The 20,607-nt window shown below is 47.6% G+C and overlaps 1 protein-coding gene across 4 annotated transcripts in view; it reads right to left on the reverse strand.

The window, feature by feature from the left end:
- Positions 1 to 8,995: 8,995 nt before the first annotated feature.
- The window catches only part of DZANK1 (double zinc ribbon and ankyrin repeat domains 1), a 69,645-nt gene continuing 58,033 nt past the window's right edge, over positions 8,996 to 20,607 (reverse strand). For 3 of the 4 annotated variants that reach the window (XM_031434298.2, XM_031434297.2, XM_031434300.2), the window contains 4 exons: positions 20,497 to 20,577; positions 19,932 to 20,059; positions 10,231 to 10,305; positions 8,996 to 9,842 (listed from right to left, as the gene is read on the reverse strand). In XM_031434298.2, coding sequence (XP_031290158.2) covers positions 9,716 to 9,842; positions 10,231 to 10,305; positions 19,932 to 20,059; positions 20,497 to 20,577 — 411 coding nt within the window. In that variant the 3' untranslated portion in view covers positions 8,996 to 9,715. The remainder of the gene's footprint in view (positions 9,843 to 10,230; positions 10,306 to 19,931; positions 20,060 to 20,496; positions 20,578 to 20,607) is intronic. The other variant, XM_031434299.2, reaches the window with a different exon arrangement.

Raw genomic sequence — 20,607 nt, forward strand, 5'->3', positions numbered from 1 at the left:
CACTTTAAGAAACTAGAAAAGAAGAATTAAAGTACACTCCAATTTGAGTTTATTTTTGTGTATGGTGTAAGGGAGTGTTCCAGCTTCATTGATTCACATGCTGCTGTCCAGTTTTCCCAACACCATTTGCTGGAGAGACTGTCTTCATTCTATTGTATGTTCTTGCCTCCTTTGTCAAAGATTAGTTGACCAAAAGTTTGTGGGTTCATTTCTATGCTCTCTATTCTGTTCCATTGGTCCATATGTCTCAAAACTAGCAGAAGGGAGGAAATGGGGATTCGAATGGAGAAAAATGAAAGACAGAATAGAAAACAATAGAATCACCTCAAAAAAAACTTAAAATAGGCTTACCTTATGACCCAGCAATCCCACTCCTGGCCGTATATCCAGAGGGAACTCTAATTTGAAAAGACACATGCACCCCAGTGTTCATGGCAGCACTATTTACAATAGCCAAGACATGGAAACAACCTAAATGCCCATCGACAGATGACTGGATAAAGAAGTTTGGTATATATACACAATGGAATACTACTTAGCTATGAAAAGAATAAAATAATGCCATTTGCCGTAACATAGATGGACCTAGAGATCATCATTCTAAGTGAAGCCAGAAAGAGAAAAAAATACCATATGATATCACTCATATGTGAAATCTTTAAAAAAAAAAGGCACAAATGAACTTAATTATAAAACAGAGACAGACTCAGAGACATAGAAAACAAACTTATGGTTACCAGGGAGAAAGATGGAAGGAAGGGATAAACTGGGAGTTTGAGATTTGCAGATACACATTAGTACGTATAAAATAGATGAACAAGGTCCTTCTGTACAGCACAAAGAACTGTATTCAATAACTTGTAGTAACATATAATGAAAAAGAACATGAAAACGAATATATGTATGTATATATATGACTGAACTATTATGCTATAAATCAGTAATTGACACAAAATTGTAAACTGACTATACTTCAATTAAAAAAAAATAGAATCAGTGAATCCAAAAGTTTGTTCTTTGAGAAGTTTGACAAAATTGACAAACCTTGAGGGAAGCTAAGAAGAAAGATGCAAATAATATCAGAAATTCAAGTGAGGACATTGTTACTGACCTGACAAAAATAAAAGGGAATGTAAGGAAATACTGTGAACAACTGCATGTTATTCAGCAAATTAGATACCTAGACGCAATGTTCAAACTCCTAGAAAATGATGACCTATTGACTCAAGAGGAAACAGAAAATCTGAACGAGTAAAGAGATAGAATTAAAAATTTTTTAAGTCTAGTATGAATGTACAGATGTCAGAGGCCCAGAGATGAAGCACAGGGCCCTCTGGGCCACCTGCGTCCACCAGGATCGGATGACAGTAAGGAAGTCAGCCTTTCCCTGGGGAAGAAAGTTAAATCCCTTCGCGCACTCAGTAGGCCCGAATCGGGGATGACCACTACCTCCCTGCTCTACATCCATGCTCCTTAGAGCAAAGCCCGGGAGATGACGAGCCCCGCACTCAGGCCCAGCATCGCTGCTCACAGGAGGAAGTGCCTGCCCTTACGAATCCTGCCACCAGTCACCAGCCACTTATGAATACGGACCACCCGCAAAGGCCCGCGGCCCCCGAACAACAGCCATGATGCTCTACACAACAGACTGATGCGTGAGCCCGTCACCACGTCTGGCAGCCAGGCCCACATGTATTTGATTATGTCCATGTGGTTTAAGAGAAGAGAGAGCTTTCCCGGTGTTCCCTTGGGGAACAGATGGAGGAGGGAGAGCCCCAGGAATGAAACTTCTGTACACCGTACGCATTTACTCTTGGATGTAGATTCCTGCACTGTGGGACAATGTACATATGTTTTCTGTTAAAGAGAGTGAGTTTATATGCACATGAGGTCAGCGTGCCGGTTCAAATTCATATTCCCTAAATCAACAAGGGGGTCTCTCCATGAAACGTGGTTATAGGTCCTCACTGAGAAAGACTAATTGCCTTAATTTATCCCTTTCTGTATTTATTAAGGTGAATACCAAACACTGCCTTTGGGGGATGGGGAAGTGGGGGGAGGGGGTAACACTGAGAAATGTAGGTGAGGAGAGGAAGGAGGGGTGGGGAGGAGGATGCTGGGCAGTGAAGGCGAAGGGGAAGGGGAGAGAGAGCTGGAGTAAGAGGTGAGGAGGGAGTCTCAGGGGAGGAGGAAGCAAAGCAGAGTCTCACACACTCAGCCAGTTCCACAAAGACGGCCTTAGGCCCTATCGAAACGGAAACATATTCCACTGGGTTTTCATTCCAATCAAAAGCTTGGCCAAAAAAACTCCAAACAAAAAGGCATGTTTTAAGAAATATGTCAATTCTAGGCTTCCTTTATCGTTAGACAATCCATGTATTTAAGAAACACACCTGTCTGCTCAGCCCGAGGTCACCCCCCCAGCCAGGGATGCCTGCCACATGCAGATTCCCCTCCCAGCTCACGGAGGAAAGGGTCTTCACCAGAAGGGCATTAGCCCGCCGCTGCCCCCCACCCCATGTCCTCTCCTCCTTTCCTGGGATAACACCACCAGTGCTTTGTGGCGTCCAGTCTTTCCCTAGAAAGGAGCAGAGACTGCTCAGTTCCGTGCGCAATTAAAGCCTGAGAGTGTCCGTGCCCTGTGTCTACCACTTCCAGGTCCAACGGAGGAGGGAGGAGCAGAGTAAGGAGATTTTTTGCCCCTGTTTTTGATTTATCGGGAACCCTCAAGCGATCGTGAATGTAGATGAGGGACTGGAGTGTCAGAAGAAACTAAGTCTCATCAATTTTGCAGTTGGCCAGGGATGAGCAGGAGCCTGGGTCTGAGGCACTTGTCAATAGGCAATGGGAAAAAATGCAACTGGAGTGAGTTCTTGGGTCTCCTTGCAGAAGTAAATTCAAAAGAAAAAATGAAAACTGATGTTTGGGACACACTCCAACAAGAGACTTGTTACCTTCATGGCCCCGAGGTCAGGATGCCTGAAGTCCTGGCTCCAGTTAGGAAAGCCACCATCGCTGATCACGCCAGAGAGAGTCCCACTGTCCACAGAAGGCAGAGTCAGGCTGGAGGGTTTGTGTTCCTGGCATCGCCGCCACGACGAACTCAGGAGGCAGTGACCTCTCGGTATATTGTTACATCAGTCAGAAGGTTCTAGAACACCATGGGCACAGTCACCTGGACACCAACCCCAGTGGACACCATTTTAAGTAAAACTGTTCTAAGTTACAGATGGCTTAAAGGATCTCAGTTTGCAAAGTCCTTGAGCATGTTTTCTACCCCATATCCTTATCTCACTTTTGGCTCCTCAGTTGAACAGTTTTGAGAAAAAGCTTATTAAGAACGATGATCTGAGTTGATCCTCGGGCATCTCGAGTGCTACCGGCTGAGACAGAAAAAGCCGCAGGACCAGCACTGCCCACCCCCGCCCCCCAGGGACACAGCACAGCCTGGTGAGCCACATCGTAGCTGGTCTCACTCCAAGATCTCCCAAGGGCTCGGAACAGTTTGGTTTAACTGCAGAAAAACTGAAAATGTAGCTGTACGGTTTTCGCCATAATGAATGCACCCCCGACTTATATGCAGGACTTGCACTGCCCCAACAGGGCGAAATCCGGCAGCAGGTCAGGAGTTGTGCTCGCCCAGCAGCCTCCCGAGCCGCCTCCCTGGGTGGGAAGTCACGCACTTGCTCCTACGAGGCTGCGATGTTTGGGGCTGGGGATGTAACTGAGACAAAAAACAACAAACAATAAAACCATTAAACAGTAAGATCCCGTGGTGCTGTTTGCTCTGTTCCCTGGAGGATGGAGGAACACGGGAGCATCGATCAGACTGGATGGGCTACCATCTAACCAGGTCACCCAAACGGCACAGAGGTGACAAGCACGTGTATACTGTGCACTTCAACCCAGGGGAAGTCAAGGTGCGGTTTCAGAACTCTGAGACGGGACGTGTGGGAAACACAGGATGTGGCTCGAGGGAAAAACGTCAGCTTTTGTCAGAGAGAGGCTTTCCATCGAGAAAGTCGTCTAGCAGTTGGGAGAACCCTCCCCCACCCAGTTCTCACTAAAGAGAGAAGACGTTGGAAGGGTTTGAATAAATGGAGAGGTGGGCAGAGCCACGTGCAATATCAGACGGTTGAGAGGCTGAAGGTGCCTAGACCTGGCTGTGGTTTTAATTCGGTGTCCTTCTCCCTGGGGGGCCTTCATGACCCACTGGCAGAGGACGAAGCAGCTGATATGTGTGCACCTTAAATTCTCCGCGGCCAGCATCCTCTCTCCAAATGGCAAATGCTCACGCTTTCTATCCCCAGAGGGCAGGCACACACAAAATGCTCACTCAGCACCTTCGGACTGGATAACTTCACTCTCCTTGTGAAAGCTGATCCTGATCTTACGGAATCTTAAGGAGAGAGGGGGGAGAAGCAGGTGTTCTTTCACAGCAGGTAACACATTTCTTGGTATATGGAGCAAAAAATCAGGAATTTTTTTTTAAACAAGGAAATAAATTTCAGTTTATTAGTGAACAAAAATATTTATGTAAAATAGTCTTACACGCAGAGAGACGTTTAGACAACTGTATCTCCGGATGGTACAATTTTTCCCTCTTCATTTTAATTTTCTACATTGTTTTAATTTCTTAACAATAAGCATGTAATGGTTTGCAAAAACAATAAATTATCTCAGTAAGAGATTTAGTAAGATTAAGAGACTTAATAAATCATTTAGTCTGTCAAAATTTGATGAAGCCTGAATATCGACCTCGATTATAAATGTGTCTAAGCGGCAAAACATACTGCAACACTACCCATCTTATAGCAATACATAAGCCCACATAACCAGGATATTACTTGAAATTTAAAATATCTTGAAAAATTTTTAGGTTGTAGAAGAGTTGATACCCAAATTTTTTCTAGTCTACTGACACACGTGCATTTTTATCTACAACCTTGTTTCAGAACTAGCCGATAGAAAGATACGTGTTTTTCAAACTTCACAGCTAGACCTCCCCTGCTGCAAAGCCTGAAGTTTGGCTTTGAAGAAAATTCCTTTGTCCAAACCCCAAAGCCGCGGTGAATCTTCTCGACAGCTATTTGCTGAGAACCTTCTGTTACCGAACCAGGCTGGTCTTGCCCGACATGCAGCAGGTCAAAAGCGAGAGACGCTGGGGTTTCAGCAAAGAGACCGGCGAGGAGCTGAGAAACAAAACTCAAGTCGGCCTCCCCAGGGCAAGGGGCGGGGTGTTTATGGATAACGAATCAAGTGGCAGGGCGACCTGAGGCATGGGGAGTGTGGCGAGCCAGGGGAAAGGCTCTGATCAGCTGTAACTCAGCTACAGGGCTCTTCAAAAGGTCACCCAGCTGCCGGGGGGGTGGGTGGTGGCCCCATCCAGACTTGACTCAAACCAGACTCCAATTTCCTGGAAAACAGCTCGGGCAAGCATCTGATTGTTGAGGCTCCGTGCTGCTTGGAGGGCGTGCAAGTCTTAAAACTACCCTGATGGGTGACAGCAGGTGAAATGGATTTGACTAACGAGTCACCCACAGTTTCACCTCATGCTGGAAACTAGAATTAGGCGCCAGAATTCAGTGCCCACAGATGTTTAGTCTTTCAGGGGATGGGCAGGTGGGCAGGGCGGTACCAGATGGACTGGTCACCTCTGCTGGAGGCAGAGGGCGAGGCAGAGGTGGCCGGGGTAGGGGTGGAGGAGCAGGAGGGCAGCCACACCCGCCCGGCCCATGGCTGAGAGAGGCCAGGTAGACTTCTCCGGCACAGGTACAATCTCAGGAGCAGAACAAGGGAAGAGGCTGGAGTGATGGCCATGGCCTCTGATCCCAGAGTCCCCAGCCAGCTGGGTAGGGTGTTTGGATTTCTCATGAGGACAGCTGTGGGCCGCGTGGTGAAGGGCAGGACCTGGGCAGGACGGGAGGAAAGAGGCTGAGGGACCCACGGGGAGGAGAGGCCTGAGCAAGGGGAGGGTCGGGACCCCAGAGCAGGTGTCATCCCAGCCGGGCAGGTGAGGGTGTTTCGGGCACAGGGGCAGTGGGAGGCCCAAGGCGGGATGTGCCGGTGACCCCAGGCAGGATGTGCAGGTTGCTGAGCAAAGTGATCGGGAAGCCCATCAGCGTCCAAGCCAAAGGCTCCAGCAAAGAGGAGACACAGGAGTGAAGACGGCGAAGTCACCGGTTAGCACACCATCCCTCCGACCCAGAGGACAGGCGCTCCGAGTGCCAGTCCACACGCAGAGGAGGAAGTTACAGAACACGGTGACTCTCGGGTGCCAGCACCCTGCGGTGACAGGATTTTGCACTTGAGTAATAACCTGAGCAAGGAAGGGACTCGGGTTGGTTGGAAGCCCGGCGCGCGGAGATGCCACTGCCACTGCCACTGGAGGCACTGGCTCCCTCGGGGGCAGTGAACCCCGTACGGACAGGGGTGTTTGCAGAGATGGGAGGCAGGAGGAACCCGGTGTCTCCAGGCCCAACAGGCAGGAGGGGCCGAAGAGGGACAGACCAACTGCAGCCTGAGGAACACGAGCCGGGTAGCCAGCATGGAGGGCAGAGCCCTCTCCCCAGCAGGGGCTTATGTCCTAAGAAAGGGTTCGTGCCCTGCCTCCCTCCCCAGGAAGGTCTCCCTGCAGAGCCCACGGGCGAAAGCGTGTGCGGGGACCCACGGACGGTGTAAAGCCCAGTCTGAGGGCAGGAGGAGACGGGCACCGGCTCAGTGTCGGGCAGAGACTGTGAATTCTCCTTCTCCCACTTTTTTGTTCTTCTCAGGCCTTCGACAGATTGGCTGAGGCCCACCCGCACTGGGGAAGTCTGTCTGAATCGTCCACCAATTCAAATGCTAATCTCATCCAGACACACCCTCACAGACACACTCAGAAATAAAGTCTAACCAAGTATCTGGGCACCCTGTGATCCAGGCAAGGTGACACAGAAAATTAACCATCACAAGCAGCTTCCCCAAAGAAGGGTGTGGTGGGGGGGTGCGGGGGGGGCGCAGGGAGAGCTGAGATGGGGCAACGGGAAGCCACGTGTGAGCTACATCTCTCTGTAGAAGGTAGAGTCCCAGCCAATATGCTGAGATTTTGCCTAACTCCCAGCCCATGTGTGAGGTGTGCAAATAGAAGCCCGGGGCAGGCAGGGCCAACAGGAGGTGGGTGGGGCTTGGCTGGAATCAAAGCCTGGGGTTGCCCCTCTTGGTGAGAAGTAAGTGAGGGGTCCTGGGGGTGGGGCAGTGGTCTGATGCAGATGTGAATTTCAGACCCCTCTGGCCTTCCTCAAAAGACTCGTTAGAACGGTGGGGAGGGGGAAGGAACACGGCTTCGCCCGAGTGGAAATGTGTTCTACCCCCTCCTCATCTGCAGAGGGCAAGGGGCTTGCTCACTGTGGGCGAGCTTCAGATGTCAGAGTGGTGGGCAAACGCGAGGGCAGCCATCAAGTCTGAGCATAAACACAGGAAAGGGAGACTCTTCCCCCCCCAAAAGTTACAGCGTCTTAATTCCTCACAGAAAAGGGGAAGGAGCCAGAGGGAAGGGAGGTCCCGGGGGTGGGGGAGGTGCCCCCAGCCTGATGGGACACCCCCCCCCTTAAGTAGCTGTCCCAAATGGGACAGGCCTGGGCACAGCATTTAAAAACTCCTCGCACCCTTTTATCAAAACCAAAGAGAAAAAAATTTCCTCCTCCCAAACCTAAATATATATGAACCAAAAACCTAATTTTGGCAATGGCAACTGCCAAAAATTATATGCAAAAAAGAAAGTTATAGCCCTATACAACGAATGAAAAAACTACATGTGTGTTACCGATTTTGTTCAAGCAGGGAGGGTAGGGGAGGGGAAAGAAATTAACAAGCAATGACACTGATGGGGGCTGGGACGGTCTGTTTGTGGGCCCCGCCCCCGTTATTCAGTCAGACACTAACGTAGCTGTTGCTGGGAAGGTACCTTGCAGCTGTGGTTACAGTTTATAATCAGCTGCGTTAAGTAAGGGAGATTGCCTTCCGTGGGCTGGGCTGGCCTGGCCTGATCCAATCAGTTGAAAGGCCTTCAGTGCAGAACTGAGACTTCCCTGGAGAAGACCTTCCGCTGGTGGGAGGCGGCTTCGGCCTGAGCCTGAGCAGACGTGCGGGCCTGCGCTTCCTGACGCCTGCCCCGAGGACTTGGGACTTGCCCTTCCTGGTAGCTCTCAAAGGGCAGTTAACCTGGCCAGGCAGCGCGCCTTGGCGAGAGAGAGGCACCCAGTGTGGGATGTCGGGGAGGGGGCAGGAAGGCCCCCAGGAAGTACGGAAAACCCGAGGAACGCGGTTCCTGCCCGCGGGGTGAGAAAGCTAGGCCCAGGAGCCCCGGGGGCTGTTCTGGAGCCCACGGGCCGTGGGGACCTCCCTGCTCCCGAGGTCTGGGTAAACGGCCCTGAAGCCGTACCCTCCTCCCAGCTGTTGATTCCGGATCCCGTGGGGTGCGAGCCATAGTGTCGTCCGGTGCTCTGAACCCCCTCCGCGGGGGGTGGCCATCGCTGCACTTCCGCCACCTGAGTCTCGAACCTTGTGTACTTCTCGTGGCCAATCCTGAACTGAGCCTCCGAGGAAGAAAACCCCGGGAAAGGTCTTCCTGGCTAAGCTAAATAGACATAGTGCAGACCGCCAAACCACGTGATCACACCCCACGGGTCTCTCTAGATACCGGGTACCGTCGAAGGTCCCCCCTCATGCAGACTGCCAGGGTCTGACCTGGGAAGCCAGTGTCGGCGTCCCCACTCCCACTGGGCGCTCGGATCCGACAGCGCCTGTCCTCCAGGCAGAGGGTCACCCACCCGGGGGAGATCAAGTGCCAGCAGTGATGCGGCAGCCACCCCGACAGAGTCCTACTTAGTGTCCTAAATCAGTGATTCTAAATTAATGAATATCCTGCCTACATACGTTAACAGAAACAATTCAGGGACTCAGCGTCACCACCCAAAGACCAAGATGACAATCCGAAAGAAAAAATGAGTCAAAATTACACATGCCTGCGGATGGTTTATTCAAAGCTTATCTGGCAACAAAAGAACAAACCACAACAGTAGGAATACTGAAGAGTTCAACACGAGGAAAACAGGTTTCATACACTCAACCTTCACAGACTAATTTGGAACCACTTACAAGATATACTGAGCAAAGCACATGCAGAGCAGTACGTGGTTTCCCACTGTCTGTCTTAAAAGAGGGGGGAGAATATATGTGCATCGCCTTACTTACGTTTTACATATACTTTGCACAAACACACACACAGATCACGTACGCGTGCTTCTATAATCCTACACTAGTTCTGGAAGACGCAATTGACACTGATGTCACTGGCTGCCTCTGCAGAGGGACAGGCGACAGTGGGACAGGGACCAGAGGGAGACTCTTCACGACGTAATACTTTATACTTTTTAGCTTAGCAGCATATGCAACTATTATCTACTGAAAAATAAATTTAAATTAAAAAGCAAATTCTAAGACAAGCAGCAATACACCACCGAAGACATACACTAAGTTCACCGCCATCCAGGGCATACGGGGAAATGCTCACGTGGTATTAGGGGTTTATACTGTCATTTAATTTTTTTTTAAATCTTCTGAGTGCCTCTCAACCCCAATTTCCAAATCTCAAGTACACATTTCAGAAAGAAACGAACAAAGAACAGCCAGGGCTGGCCGGTTGCTCTCAGTGACGCCCACGGGGCCCTCGGGGTTAACGGTCCTCATCCAGGCCGAGCTTCGCAGCAAAGAGTGAGGTGACTGGGTCGTCACCAGTTTCCAGGGCCAGGTCGTATGCTGTCTGGCCCCTTGAGTTCTTCTTCTGGATGCTCGCGTTGCATCTGTAAAGGAGACGGGGGTGAAATGAAGGGCTCGGACGCCCGAACCTGAGGGCCTGACTCTCCCCTGCCACGGAGCCAGTCTGGGAGCCCCGGGCCCCCTTCCCAGACCCTCCCCGTGAGGCCACCGTGACCCAGCTCTCGAGGGGGCTCTGTGATCTCATGTCCAACTCCAGTCCTGGCCACGGGGTCCCATAATCAAGTGGGTTCAAGGGGGCAACATTTTCATTGAGCTTTTACAAGCCCTCAGTGCCCTGGGAGCCATGGTGGGAGGGCGGCCCCCATTCGCTGGGCCAGCTGTTGAGGAGCCAGGACCCTCTGAAATCCTCACAGGTCAACAGAGAGCTCACTGTGGCCTCCAGAAGCGTCCCTCAGAGGCCAAGGAACGTACCCCAGCAAGGCAGCGACGCACTCCCTTCCTGCCAGGCCAAGCAGAGTTGCTTCATGAAGAGCTGTATTTTGGAGCCTGTTTGGGGGGAAAAACCATCCTGACTAAACCTTTGGTTAGCATCTTCAAGGAAGTGGAGAGGGAGCAGGCGACCAAAGGGGCCTCGGTTTCACCCACTGACCTATTTAATTAACCTGGGAAAAATCTCTTGACTCTCCCCTCTCTGCTCCTTTCCTTAGAGGATTTGGAAGGTAAGCTTTGATGCCAGATAGAAAGTAAAAAGTCTATAAACATATTCATTTTTTTAAAGTAAGGATCTGGTTTGTAGTCAGTTTATTAAATGCTAATAAATCCTATGTTAGTACATTTCCTACAAGAGCGTAAGGAACATACTGGACACGATCTCACCCTTAACTTGGGCCCCTCAGACATGTCTATGGGACAATAACCTTTAGGGCTGAGGCTCCTCTTCTTGTGTAGGGACAATCACGTGGGCTTCAGTGAGTTTGGCTTTGTGATATGAAAATAAACAGCAGTCTCAGAACCCAGAGGGCAGGACTGAGAGGTCAGAGAGCATATTTCACTGTGCGCCAGACTGTCTCTCCACCTTGCCTGGTCAGCTCTGCCCCAGTGAGGTGCAGAGGATGGCTGAAACGAAGGCTGGAGTGGTCCCTGCATTCTAGAACTCATGAAAGGCTCCTGATCAGAGGCGGCAGGAGAGATAGAAAGTGTGAGACAGGGCTGAGGACAGAAATGAGATGAGCAACTGAAGGTCTGCATTCTCCTGGCCCCTGACCCTTCCCTTGACACCACAGTCCAATCCCCTGCACCTGCAGATTTATTGCCTCCATAAATTTATCCCAATGGAGAAAAAGTATGGTGGCCTCTTTTCTGAAGAAGATAAATGGAGCCTCTGGTGAGAACCAGGCAGGCAGCTGGCACACTCAGAGGGAGGCCTTCCACTTGTCCCAGCCTGAGAGCAGCTCATCTTCCCACAAACCCCTCCAGCCGATAAGCTCCGGTCACATACACAGAATTCCAGCCTGTCTAACCACTGCCCATTCTCAAACATGGATGGAGAGCAAAGGAGCACACACATCTGAGAACTGCCTGCAGCGTCCAAGAGAAAAACCGAGACATACAAAAGTAAGCAATTTCAAATGACTGAAGACAATATCAGACAAAAACAGAAGGCCGTGAAGAACAATCAGAACAGAAAGGAGCTCTTAGAAAGTAAAAATACGATTGCTGAAATAAAAAGTATTCAGCAGGAGGGGCAAGAAAATCTCTTAAAACAGAAAAAAGAGCTAAAAAATATGGGGGAGAAAAGGAAAAAGAAAGGCACAGAGGAGATTGATTCAAGAGGTCTGCCATCCAACTACCAGGAATTCTACCAAGAGAGAACAGAAAAAATGGAGGGGAAAAAATATCAAAGAACTAATAGAAGAAATTGTCCCTGAGCTGAAGAAACACAGGACTTTTCAGACTGAAAGGGCCAAGTGGATGAATGAACAACAGCACATCAAAAAAACACCCTGGCGAAATTTCAGAACATCAGGAATAAATGCTTCGCGAAAGAACAAACAGGTCACAAATGAATAAGAATTTGTTGTAGAATTTTCATGGGCTATGCTGGATGCTAGAAATCACGAGAGCAAGGCTTACTAAGACTTGAGGAAAAATTATTTTGAACACAGAAATTAACATCAAAGTATTAGTCAATTGTCAACTAATCTTTGACAAAGGAGGCAAGAATATACAATGGAATAAAGACAGTCTCTTCAGCAAATGGTGTTGGGAAAACTGGACAGCAGCATGTAAATCAATGAAGCTGGAACACTCCCTTACACCATACACAAAAATAAACTCAAAATGGATCAAAGACTTAAACATAAGACAAGATACAATAACCTCCTAGAAGAAAATATAGGCAAAACATTATCTGACATACATCTCAAAAATGTTCTCCTAGGCCAGTCTACCCAAGCAATAGAAATAAAAGCAAGAATAAACAAATGGGACCTATTTAAACTTAGAAGCTTCTGCACAGCAAAGGAAACCATAAGTAAAACAAAATGACAACCTATGGAATGGGAGAAAATTTTTGCAAATGAAACCGACAAAGGCTTGATCTCCGGAATATATAAGCAGCTCATACGACTTAATAAGAAACAACCAAACAACCCAATCCAAAAATGGGCAGAAGACCTAAACAAGCAATTCTCCAAGGAAGAAATACAAATGGCCAACAGGCACATGAAAAAGTGCTCAATATCACTAATTATCAGAGAAATGCAAATCAAAACTACAATGAGGTATCACCTCACACCAGTCAGAATGGCCATCATTCAAAAGTCCACAAATGACAAATGCTGGAGAGGCTGTGGAGAAAAGGGAACCCTCCTACACTGCTAGTGGGAATGCAGTTTGGTGCAGCCACTGTGGAAAACAGTATGGAGAGTCCTCAAAAGACTAGGAATAGACTTACCGTACGACCCAGGAATCCCACTCCTGAGCATATATCCAGAAGAAACCTACTTCAAAATGACACCTGCAACCCAATGTTCATAGCAGCACTATTTACAATAGCCAAGACATGGAGACAGCCTAAATGTCCATCAACAGATGACTGGATAAAGAAGAAGTGGTATACTTATACAATGGAATACTATTCAGCCATAAAAACTGACAACATAATGCCATTTGCAGCAACATGGATGCTCCTGGAGAATGTCATTCTAAGTGAAGTAAGCCAGAAAGAGAAAGAAAAATACCATATGAGATTGCTCATATGTGGAATCTAAAAAAACAAAACAAAACAAAACAAAAAAAACATAAATACAAAACAGAAACAGATTCATAGACATAGAATACAAACTTGTGGTTGCCGGGGGGTGGGGGGGTGGGACGAGATAAACTGGAAGTTGCAAATTTGTAGATACTGACAGGCATATGTAGAATAGATAAACAAGATTATACTGTACAGCACAGGGAAATATATACAAGATCTTGTGGTAGCTCACAGCAAAACCAAAATGTGACAGTGAATATATATGTATGTTCATGTATAACTGAAAAATTGTGCTCTACATAGGAATTTGACACAACATTGTAAAATGACTATAACTCAATAAAAAATATTGAAAAACAAAGAAAAAGGAAATGAAAAAGAGATGCGAAAAAAAAAGTATTAGTCAAAAGTGAAGATAAAGTGAAATAAGTCAGAGAAAGACAAATACTATACCACTTACACGTGGAATCTAAAAAAATACAACAAACTAGTGAATATAGCAGAAAAGAAACAGACTCACAGATGTAAAGAAGGAATGAGTGGTTACCAGTGGGGAGAGGGCAGGGGGAGGGGCAAGACGGAGGTGGAGGGTGAAGAGGTGCAAACTATCAGGTATAAAATAAGATACAAGGATGAATTGCACAGCATGGGCAATATGGCCAGTATTTTATAGTAACTGTAAATGGAGTATAACCTTTAAAAATTGTGAATTACTATATTGTGTACCTGTAACATATAACATTGTACATCAACTATACTTCAACTTTTAAAATATGATATTGTAAAATAAATACATTTAGGAAATTAGATGGGAAAAAAAAGTGAAGACAAAAAGTCATTTTTGACATTCAAGGACTCAGAAGTTTTTTTTCTACACACCCTTTCTGAAGAGTTTACACTCTAGCTTGACAAGGGTCAAAACCAAGAAAGAGGAAAGCGTGAGCAGTAACTACAGGTGGGTTCCAGTGAAAAGAAATTCCATGATGACCACTGTGCATCAGGGCTAGAGAGCTGTCAGGCAAAATCTGAGCAGGAAGTATACTCCAAGAAGAACGTCTCTAAGAAGGAAGGAACTGAAAATGCAAAGAACCAGATAGGATTATGGATGTGGAGAAGGCATGTTCTTTTTCAAACCAGAAAAAACCAAAGGCAATCAGAAATTCCAGGAAAATCAAATACACACAAAAAATGTACAAGTTATTCACAGTTTACGGGAGAAAATGAAACAACATGGTTTTGAATAATTTATGATGTGTAAAGAGAATCCATTTGACATTTCTGGTAAGAACACTTGATTTTGAGTAGCCTAGGGGTCATTATCTTGAACCCATAAATAAGGAAACGTACTCAGAGCATACCCATGGGCAATATTTATGTAACTATTATAAATGAAAATTGCTCTTTGTGTTTTTCAACTATTGTAATCAACTGGTAGACAAAGAATGGAAGTCTTCACTATGTTCACACAAGTAAATGTAACTGTGATCAGCCCTGTAAAATGTAAGCACATTCCAACAGCACATATGAGATGGAAGGGGAAGGGGAGGTAGAGGCAGGAAGACGAATTACGCTTATCTGCACTGACGTACAGGTCAGGCAGGAGGCACCATTGAAAGATGACAGCCAAAATATAGAAGTTTAGGCACATCATTTATATTTTAACAGTCATTAATGAAGGATCCAAAAACAGTAATAGAATGACCAAAACACGAAGGTGGGGACAGAAATAATGAGGCGGGGTCAGCAAGGAAAGCCATGTATCTGGCAAGGATCAAGGCACCCCCCAGGCATGCTACATCGGGAACTGCCAGTGTAAGCGTGGTTGTCCCCAGGGGCGAGGACTGGGGATGAAGTGAAGGTGGAGGAGGACTCCTGAGCCCCTCCACAGGAGTTGATTTTTCAATCATGTGTACATCTTACTTCGATAAAATCAGAAACGTATCTGGTGTGTATGAGATGTTTTCAATAAATACACACAATCTAAGAAATCTGTCTTCCAGACTAGCCATAAATAAGGCAATGTCACTATGACAAGACCAGAAATGAGTGATGAAGTTGGTGAATAATCTCCCAGTACTGCTCTGCACCTAAAGCAGGTCTGTCCCAGACTCTTTCTGGGAGTCTCTGGTCCCGGCGGGCAGAGATGGGGCCTTTCCTGACCACACCACCCTCCAGTCTCTTACCTGGCTTGATTTTCTTCGGAGCACTTATCATTCTCTGAGATTACTTATTCATTTGCTTACTTGTTTATTGTCTGTCTCCTCCACTAAACTGTAAGCTCCGCGAGGGAAGGGACTTCGTCTTTGTCACTGCTGTATCGCCATCGCCTAGAACGCTGACTGGCACACAGTAGGTGCTCAGTAACCACTAGTGAAATGAATACATCAATGGAAAGAATGAATAGACAAACAAATTAAGGGAAGGGGTATGGCCTCCAAGATTGAAACCCATACGACTTGCAAGAATTTCAGGTAAACGTGACCATGAACTTCTCCAGGCAACTGTGGGAGGGGAATCCTCTGCCTGATTTGGGCTCCAGAATTGAAACTGTCCAGTTCATGAGAAGGCTTTCCATTTTCCAAACTAAATGAGAAACTGAGTACTTTCACTGGTTTTCGCTGCAACAGAACTCTAAGCGTCAAACCACCCTAATGGTTTTAGATCTAATTTTAGATCTTATCATGCACATAATTTCAGCTAACTTACTGGCCAAAGCTCCTGGTATGAAGTAAATATGAGCGGTGTGATCAGCCTCGTATTTCTCCAGAGACAGTACATGAAAATTGCAGGACCATGTGCCTTATGACAGACTGTCCACGAATTTCCAAAGATCTGCCTTTTGGTTCAATACAAACAGTTCCTCCAAGCAACTAAGATTTGGGCATCAGCCTTCATATTACTGCTGATGGTGGTGGTATTGTTGCTATTAGGTTGATCAGATCAACATAACTGACCTGTCAGGGACAGGACGAAAGTCCTGTGTCCAGCAGCTTGGTGAGCTACCTCCTCACCAAGGGCCACGCTGGGCTGCTCTCAGATCTCAGTGTTTTTAAGAGCCGCTTCTGGGTCCTTGCTACTCACACTGTGGTCCCTGGACCACTTGCATCCCCTGAGAGCTTGTTAGAGATGGAGAATCTCAAACCCAGCCCCGCCCAGATGTCCTGAATGTGCATTTAACAGGATCCTTGGGTGATTTATATGCACGTTAAAGTATGAGGGGCATTGATCACGTTCACCTCCTTAGAGTTTGGAGCATCAAAAGAATGCATGTGCCCTTTCCTTAACGTGAAGCTTGGGCTTGGGAAGACTTGGTGACATCTGTGAAGAGTGGGAACTTAGAATTTAGATCTAACACCTTCCACCCTGGGCTTCTATGACTTAAGGCCCCACATGGCTGTTCCCCCAGGCCCCGCTCCTCCGCATCACCACATCCTGCAGCTGACACTTTCCACTCAAAGCCCGGGAACCCACCGTTTTCATAATCACAGCATCACGACGGCTACACTAAAGTCCGATTATTAGGCTCTTCACAGGCACTGACCAACCATCATGTCATCCTCCAACTAACCCTAGGACATAAGCATTATTATCCCCATTTTGCAGATGAGAAGACCTAGCAAGAATACGTTCATTTTGTCCACGCTTTGCTCTCTCCTGCCTCCCAACTGTCCTCTGCCACCAGAGAGGAGTCTACCTCCCCCACCTCCTTTAGCAAAATTCCCAGAGGTCCCCTTCAAAGTCTACATTGCTCGGGCGTGGGGGTACAGCCCAGTGGTAGAGCACGTGCTTAGCGTGCACGAGGTCCTGGGCTCAATCCCCAGTACCTCCATTAAAAAATAAGAAAATAAAAACAAAATTAAAAAAAAATTTTTTAAAAGAAGGAATAAAAAGTTTAAATTTCTCAAGGTCTTTCAGATGACCTCTACCCGGCTTAAAGTCACTTGAGTTATTTGTTCGTCTGTTCAGCTCATATTTGAGTGCCAGCCTGGTGTCTACAGATATGCCAGGGCCACCAGGTCACAGTCACACAGTGGAGCTCAGAGGACTGGGTTGTCAATTCGGGATCGAGGGGTTCACAGCATGCTGTGGGAGCGCCGACAACGGAGGTCCCAGTCACACCAGCGACACCCATCTCCTCCTACCTTCCATCTGTCCTCCCTCCCTGGTGGCAAAGGCCTAACTGTCACTTCACCCCCTCAACTTCCTTGGGACTTTATCAGGCATTTATCACTTGAACTTAAGATACGGTCCCAGCATTGCTGCATCTCCTAAGTAAACTCACAGTCCTCTGCCTTCACAGCTCTCCCCAGATGAGGAGCAGAGTGCGTGTTCTACCTGCTGAATAATGGGGTCTGCTGATGGCTAGGTTTTCCGAGTTGGTTATTTCCTGTGTCACCACAGTTCAGTTTTGGAAACTGATGAATCATGATTCTGCTAACTCTTATTTTTATATATCGCTCCTCAAACAAACTCCAACAGGGCCAGGGCACCAGGTGGAAGGCACCTCCTTGTTGGAACCCCATGCTGTGAGCCTGTGTCTCCGAGTAGCTTGGTATTGTCTGTCTCATCAGACCTTCTAGAAGGTGGTTTGCACCGCAGGTACACTGCAGTGCTCTGTGAATTTGTATCATAAAGAAACTTTTCTACTAAGGCACCAACAACTCAAACTGTTTATCCAAATCCAAGTATCATGGGGAGTTAAATCTCTCTCTGTAAATCCTGAACGACCTAATAGAATCCATCTCCACCGGAGAACCTCGAAGCAAACTGATGGGTTGGGGGCAGAGCTCAGAGACTCAATGTTTGAAACTGTCCTAAAGGAAAGGGTGTGTCCCCCTCCTGGCGAGACCTTGCATCTGGGTTTCTGAAATCTGCTGGTTAAGAGGGATCAGCTTTGACAGAGAGTGTGTATTTCTCCTTGGCGACCCACCATCTGCGGCGTATGAGGTTATTCTCGTAAAGAAGATACAAACACGGGAACGGGAAACCCTAGGGAGGGGCTTTCTGCTACCCGCCCAGCCACTTGGCAGAGGTCGCCTGTGCAGACACCACCTAGGGTGCTCCTCTCGGGTGGCTCACAAGCGTCGGGTGGGAGAGGGCATTTTCAGCCTTGTTTGCAAAGGAGCAGTTCACTGAGCCTCTTTCACGGGAAAGGCAGACCTCTGGGGGGCTTGTGCCTGAGGAGCTGTAGGATGGGGGGTCTTCAGGTCACGTTCCTGGATCTCAGGGGTTCACCGTGGGGCAGAGGCCAGCTTGACCCCAGCACAAACACTTCTAACTAATACAAGCCAGACTCAGCAGAACTGGCCCTCGGTGGGAACATCTGCTTTCCTCTGTTGGCATAAACTGAAATGAAGAGATCTCTGGGCTCTATTTTGAAGGGAGGGCCTCCGGTCTCGCTTTCCCTCCCGCCTCCCCGCCCCTCCACTGCCCTGAGCTATATCCACCCCCGACCATCCTCACTGCACCCGCCCCGGCCCTACTAATAGTAACCATGACAAAGCAGTGGGAGTGACAAAGGGCTATTAGGCACCATTTAGACAGACCATGTTTAACCAGTGTTAGACTTAGTAGAAATGCAATGAGATCACATGTGGATAAATGTCAACTTACAGACTAGTAACGAAGCAAAAACGGAAACTGAGGAACACCAGGGAGAAGCAGGTCATCTGTCCACGTCCAAAGGAGTTTCATCCCCTTAGCTGGACTTCTCAGAAAGCCAGGCCTCATCACACTTAAGCAGCAATTCAAAATGTGCTCAGGAGGGTTTTATATCAACCACAAGCACTGTACTTAAGTGCGACAGAAAAATCCTATCTGAACTACACAAGCATAGAGTGTGCCTTAACACAGAGTAAGGCGGCATTATTTTTGTCAATAATGCTGTTTGTAGGATAAATGAAGAGACTGAAAGGCATGATGAACGTGAACCCTAAGAAACCTTGAGAAAGTAAATTCCAGCCATCGAGTATGTACACCAATATGCCAAACATTCTGTTACAAAATAAAACTAAAAAAGGGGTCGTGTCTACTGACATAGGGGTCCTCTTGGGCAGAAACTTTAAAAAAAAAATGCACATAGGAAAATGAAGAGGGATATACTCTGAATAAAGACGCTAGAGGAAGTTTTGAAACAGAGGAAGACAGAAGTGGAGCTATTTAACTTCTGTCCGCCGGGCCGGCTTCCCAGACTCAGCAGCACGATTCACAGGGTCCCATCCTCGTCTCGGTTCAGGCAGAGGTGGACCTGCGATGCCCCCACACGACTCGTAGCTCATCAGCGTGGTCAGCGGGATGCGAGAGGTCACGTGAAGGCCTAGCCTCAAGAAACCTTCCGCCCCAGGTTTCCAAAGAAATTTGCAGGAGAACAACAGAATCACAAGGCTGAGTGAGGCCGAGAGGCGGGACAGCACCAACAGCAGGAAAGCTGCAAAAGCACCCAACGGGGCTCCACCCGCTGCCCAGCTGGGGAAACCGAGGCGCCAGGCGATGACGTGCTGTTAGCATCTGGAGACGCCTGGATAAGGTTTTTTTTCCGCGGTAATTTCACGGGTATATTCCCACGGGGAACACTCTGGGGCCACTCTTATCAATCTTACCATTTTAAATGGTGAAGAAAACACTGCTTAACACCCAAAGGCTAAGGACTTGAAGCCCCACAAAAGTATAAATTCATGAGTTAACAAAATGTATCATCACTTCTCAAAGCTACTAAAAATTAGACAATCCAATGGTCTGCTTAAAAGTTTGTTTTACCCGGATCTGGAAATAGAAGCAGTTAAGCCAACAGGGGTGAAAATGGCTCTGAAGTGGTCCAAACAGAGCAGGGCACGCGGACCGACTCTGCTCGGCAGAGCCCGGGGAGGCCTGAGCTGACCCCACGCCAGAACCCGCCCCCTCGTGTCTCACTTACGGTCCCCACTGCTGGTCCACGTCTGCTCCTCTCTGCACGAGGACCGGAATCGCTTCGTGGTGCTTATTCACGACAGCCGTGCTGAGCACGGGCCGGTCCTCACTGTCGCTGCAGTTGGGGTCTGCTCCCTGCAGCACGTGGAAGAGGACAGACTTGCCACAAAACCCCACACTCGACCACTCCTGCATGTTCTTTGGGTTTATGTGCATTTTTCTTTTCTTTTCTTTTTTATTTGTATATTTAAATTATTCTTAAACTTTATTTACTTATTTATTTTTTAGTGTAAGTACTGGGGATTGAACCCAGGACCTCGTGCATGCTAAGCACACACTCTACTCTGAGCTATACCCTCCCCGCTATGTGCATTTTTCTTCCTACTTTCTTTGCTATAAAAATTAGAGGCAGGTAATGATTAAAGTAAAGTTTTTGACTAGCCATTTAACCCACTTCCAGACAGTTTTTAATTAAATATCACAATATCGAACAAAACTTCCATGGGAAAGAGACGGAGGAGGAAGGCCAGGCTGAGACCCTCAGAGGGACTCGCTCTCCTGGCTGCACTCACTTCGTCAAGCAGCTGCTCCATCACCGAGGCTCTTCCTTCCCCTGCTGGGCCGACTTCCTTCAGCAGGAGCCTGTTTTCAGGCTGCAGGATTACAGGACGTGGTCACTTCCA

The sequence above is a fragment of the Camelus dromedarius genome, chromosome 18 (genome assembly GCF_036321535.1).
Source record: "Camelus dromedarius isolate mCamDro1 chromosome 18, mCamDro1.pat, whole genome shotgun sequence".
NCBI lineage: Eukaryota > Metazoa > Chordata > Mammalia > Artiodactyla > Camelidae > Camelus > Camelus dromedarius.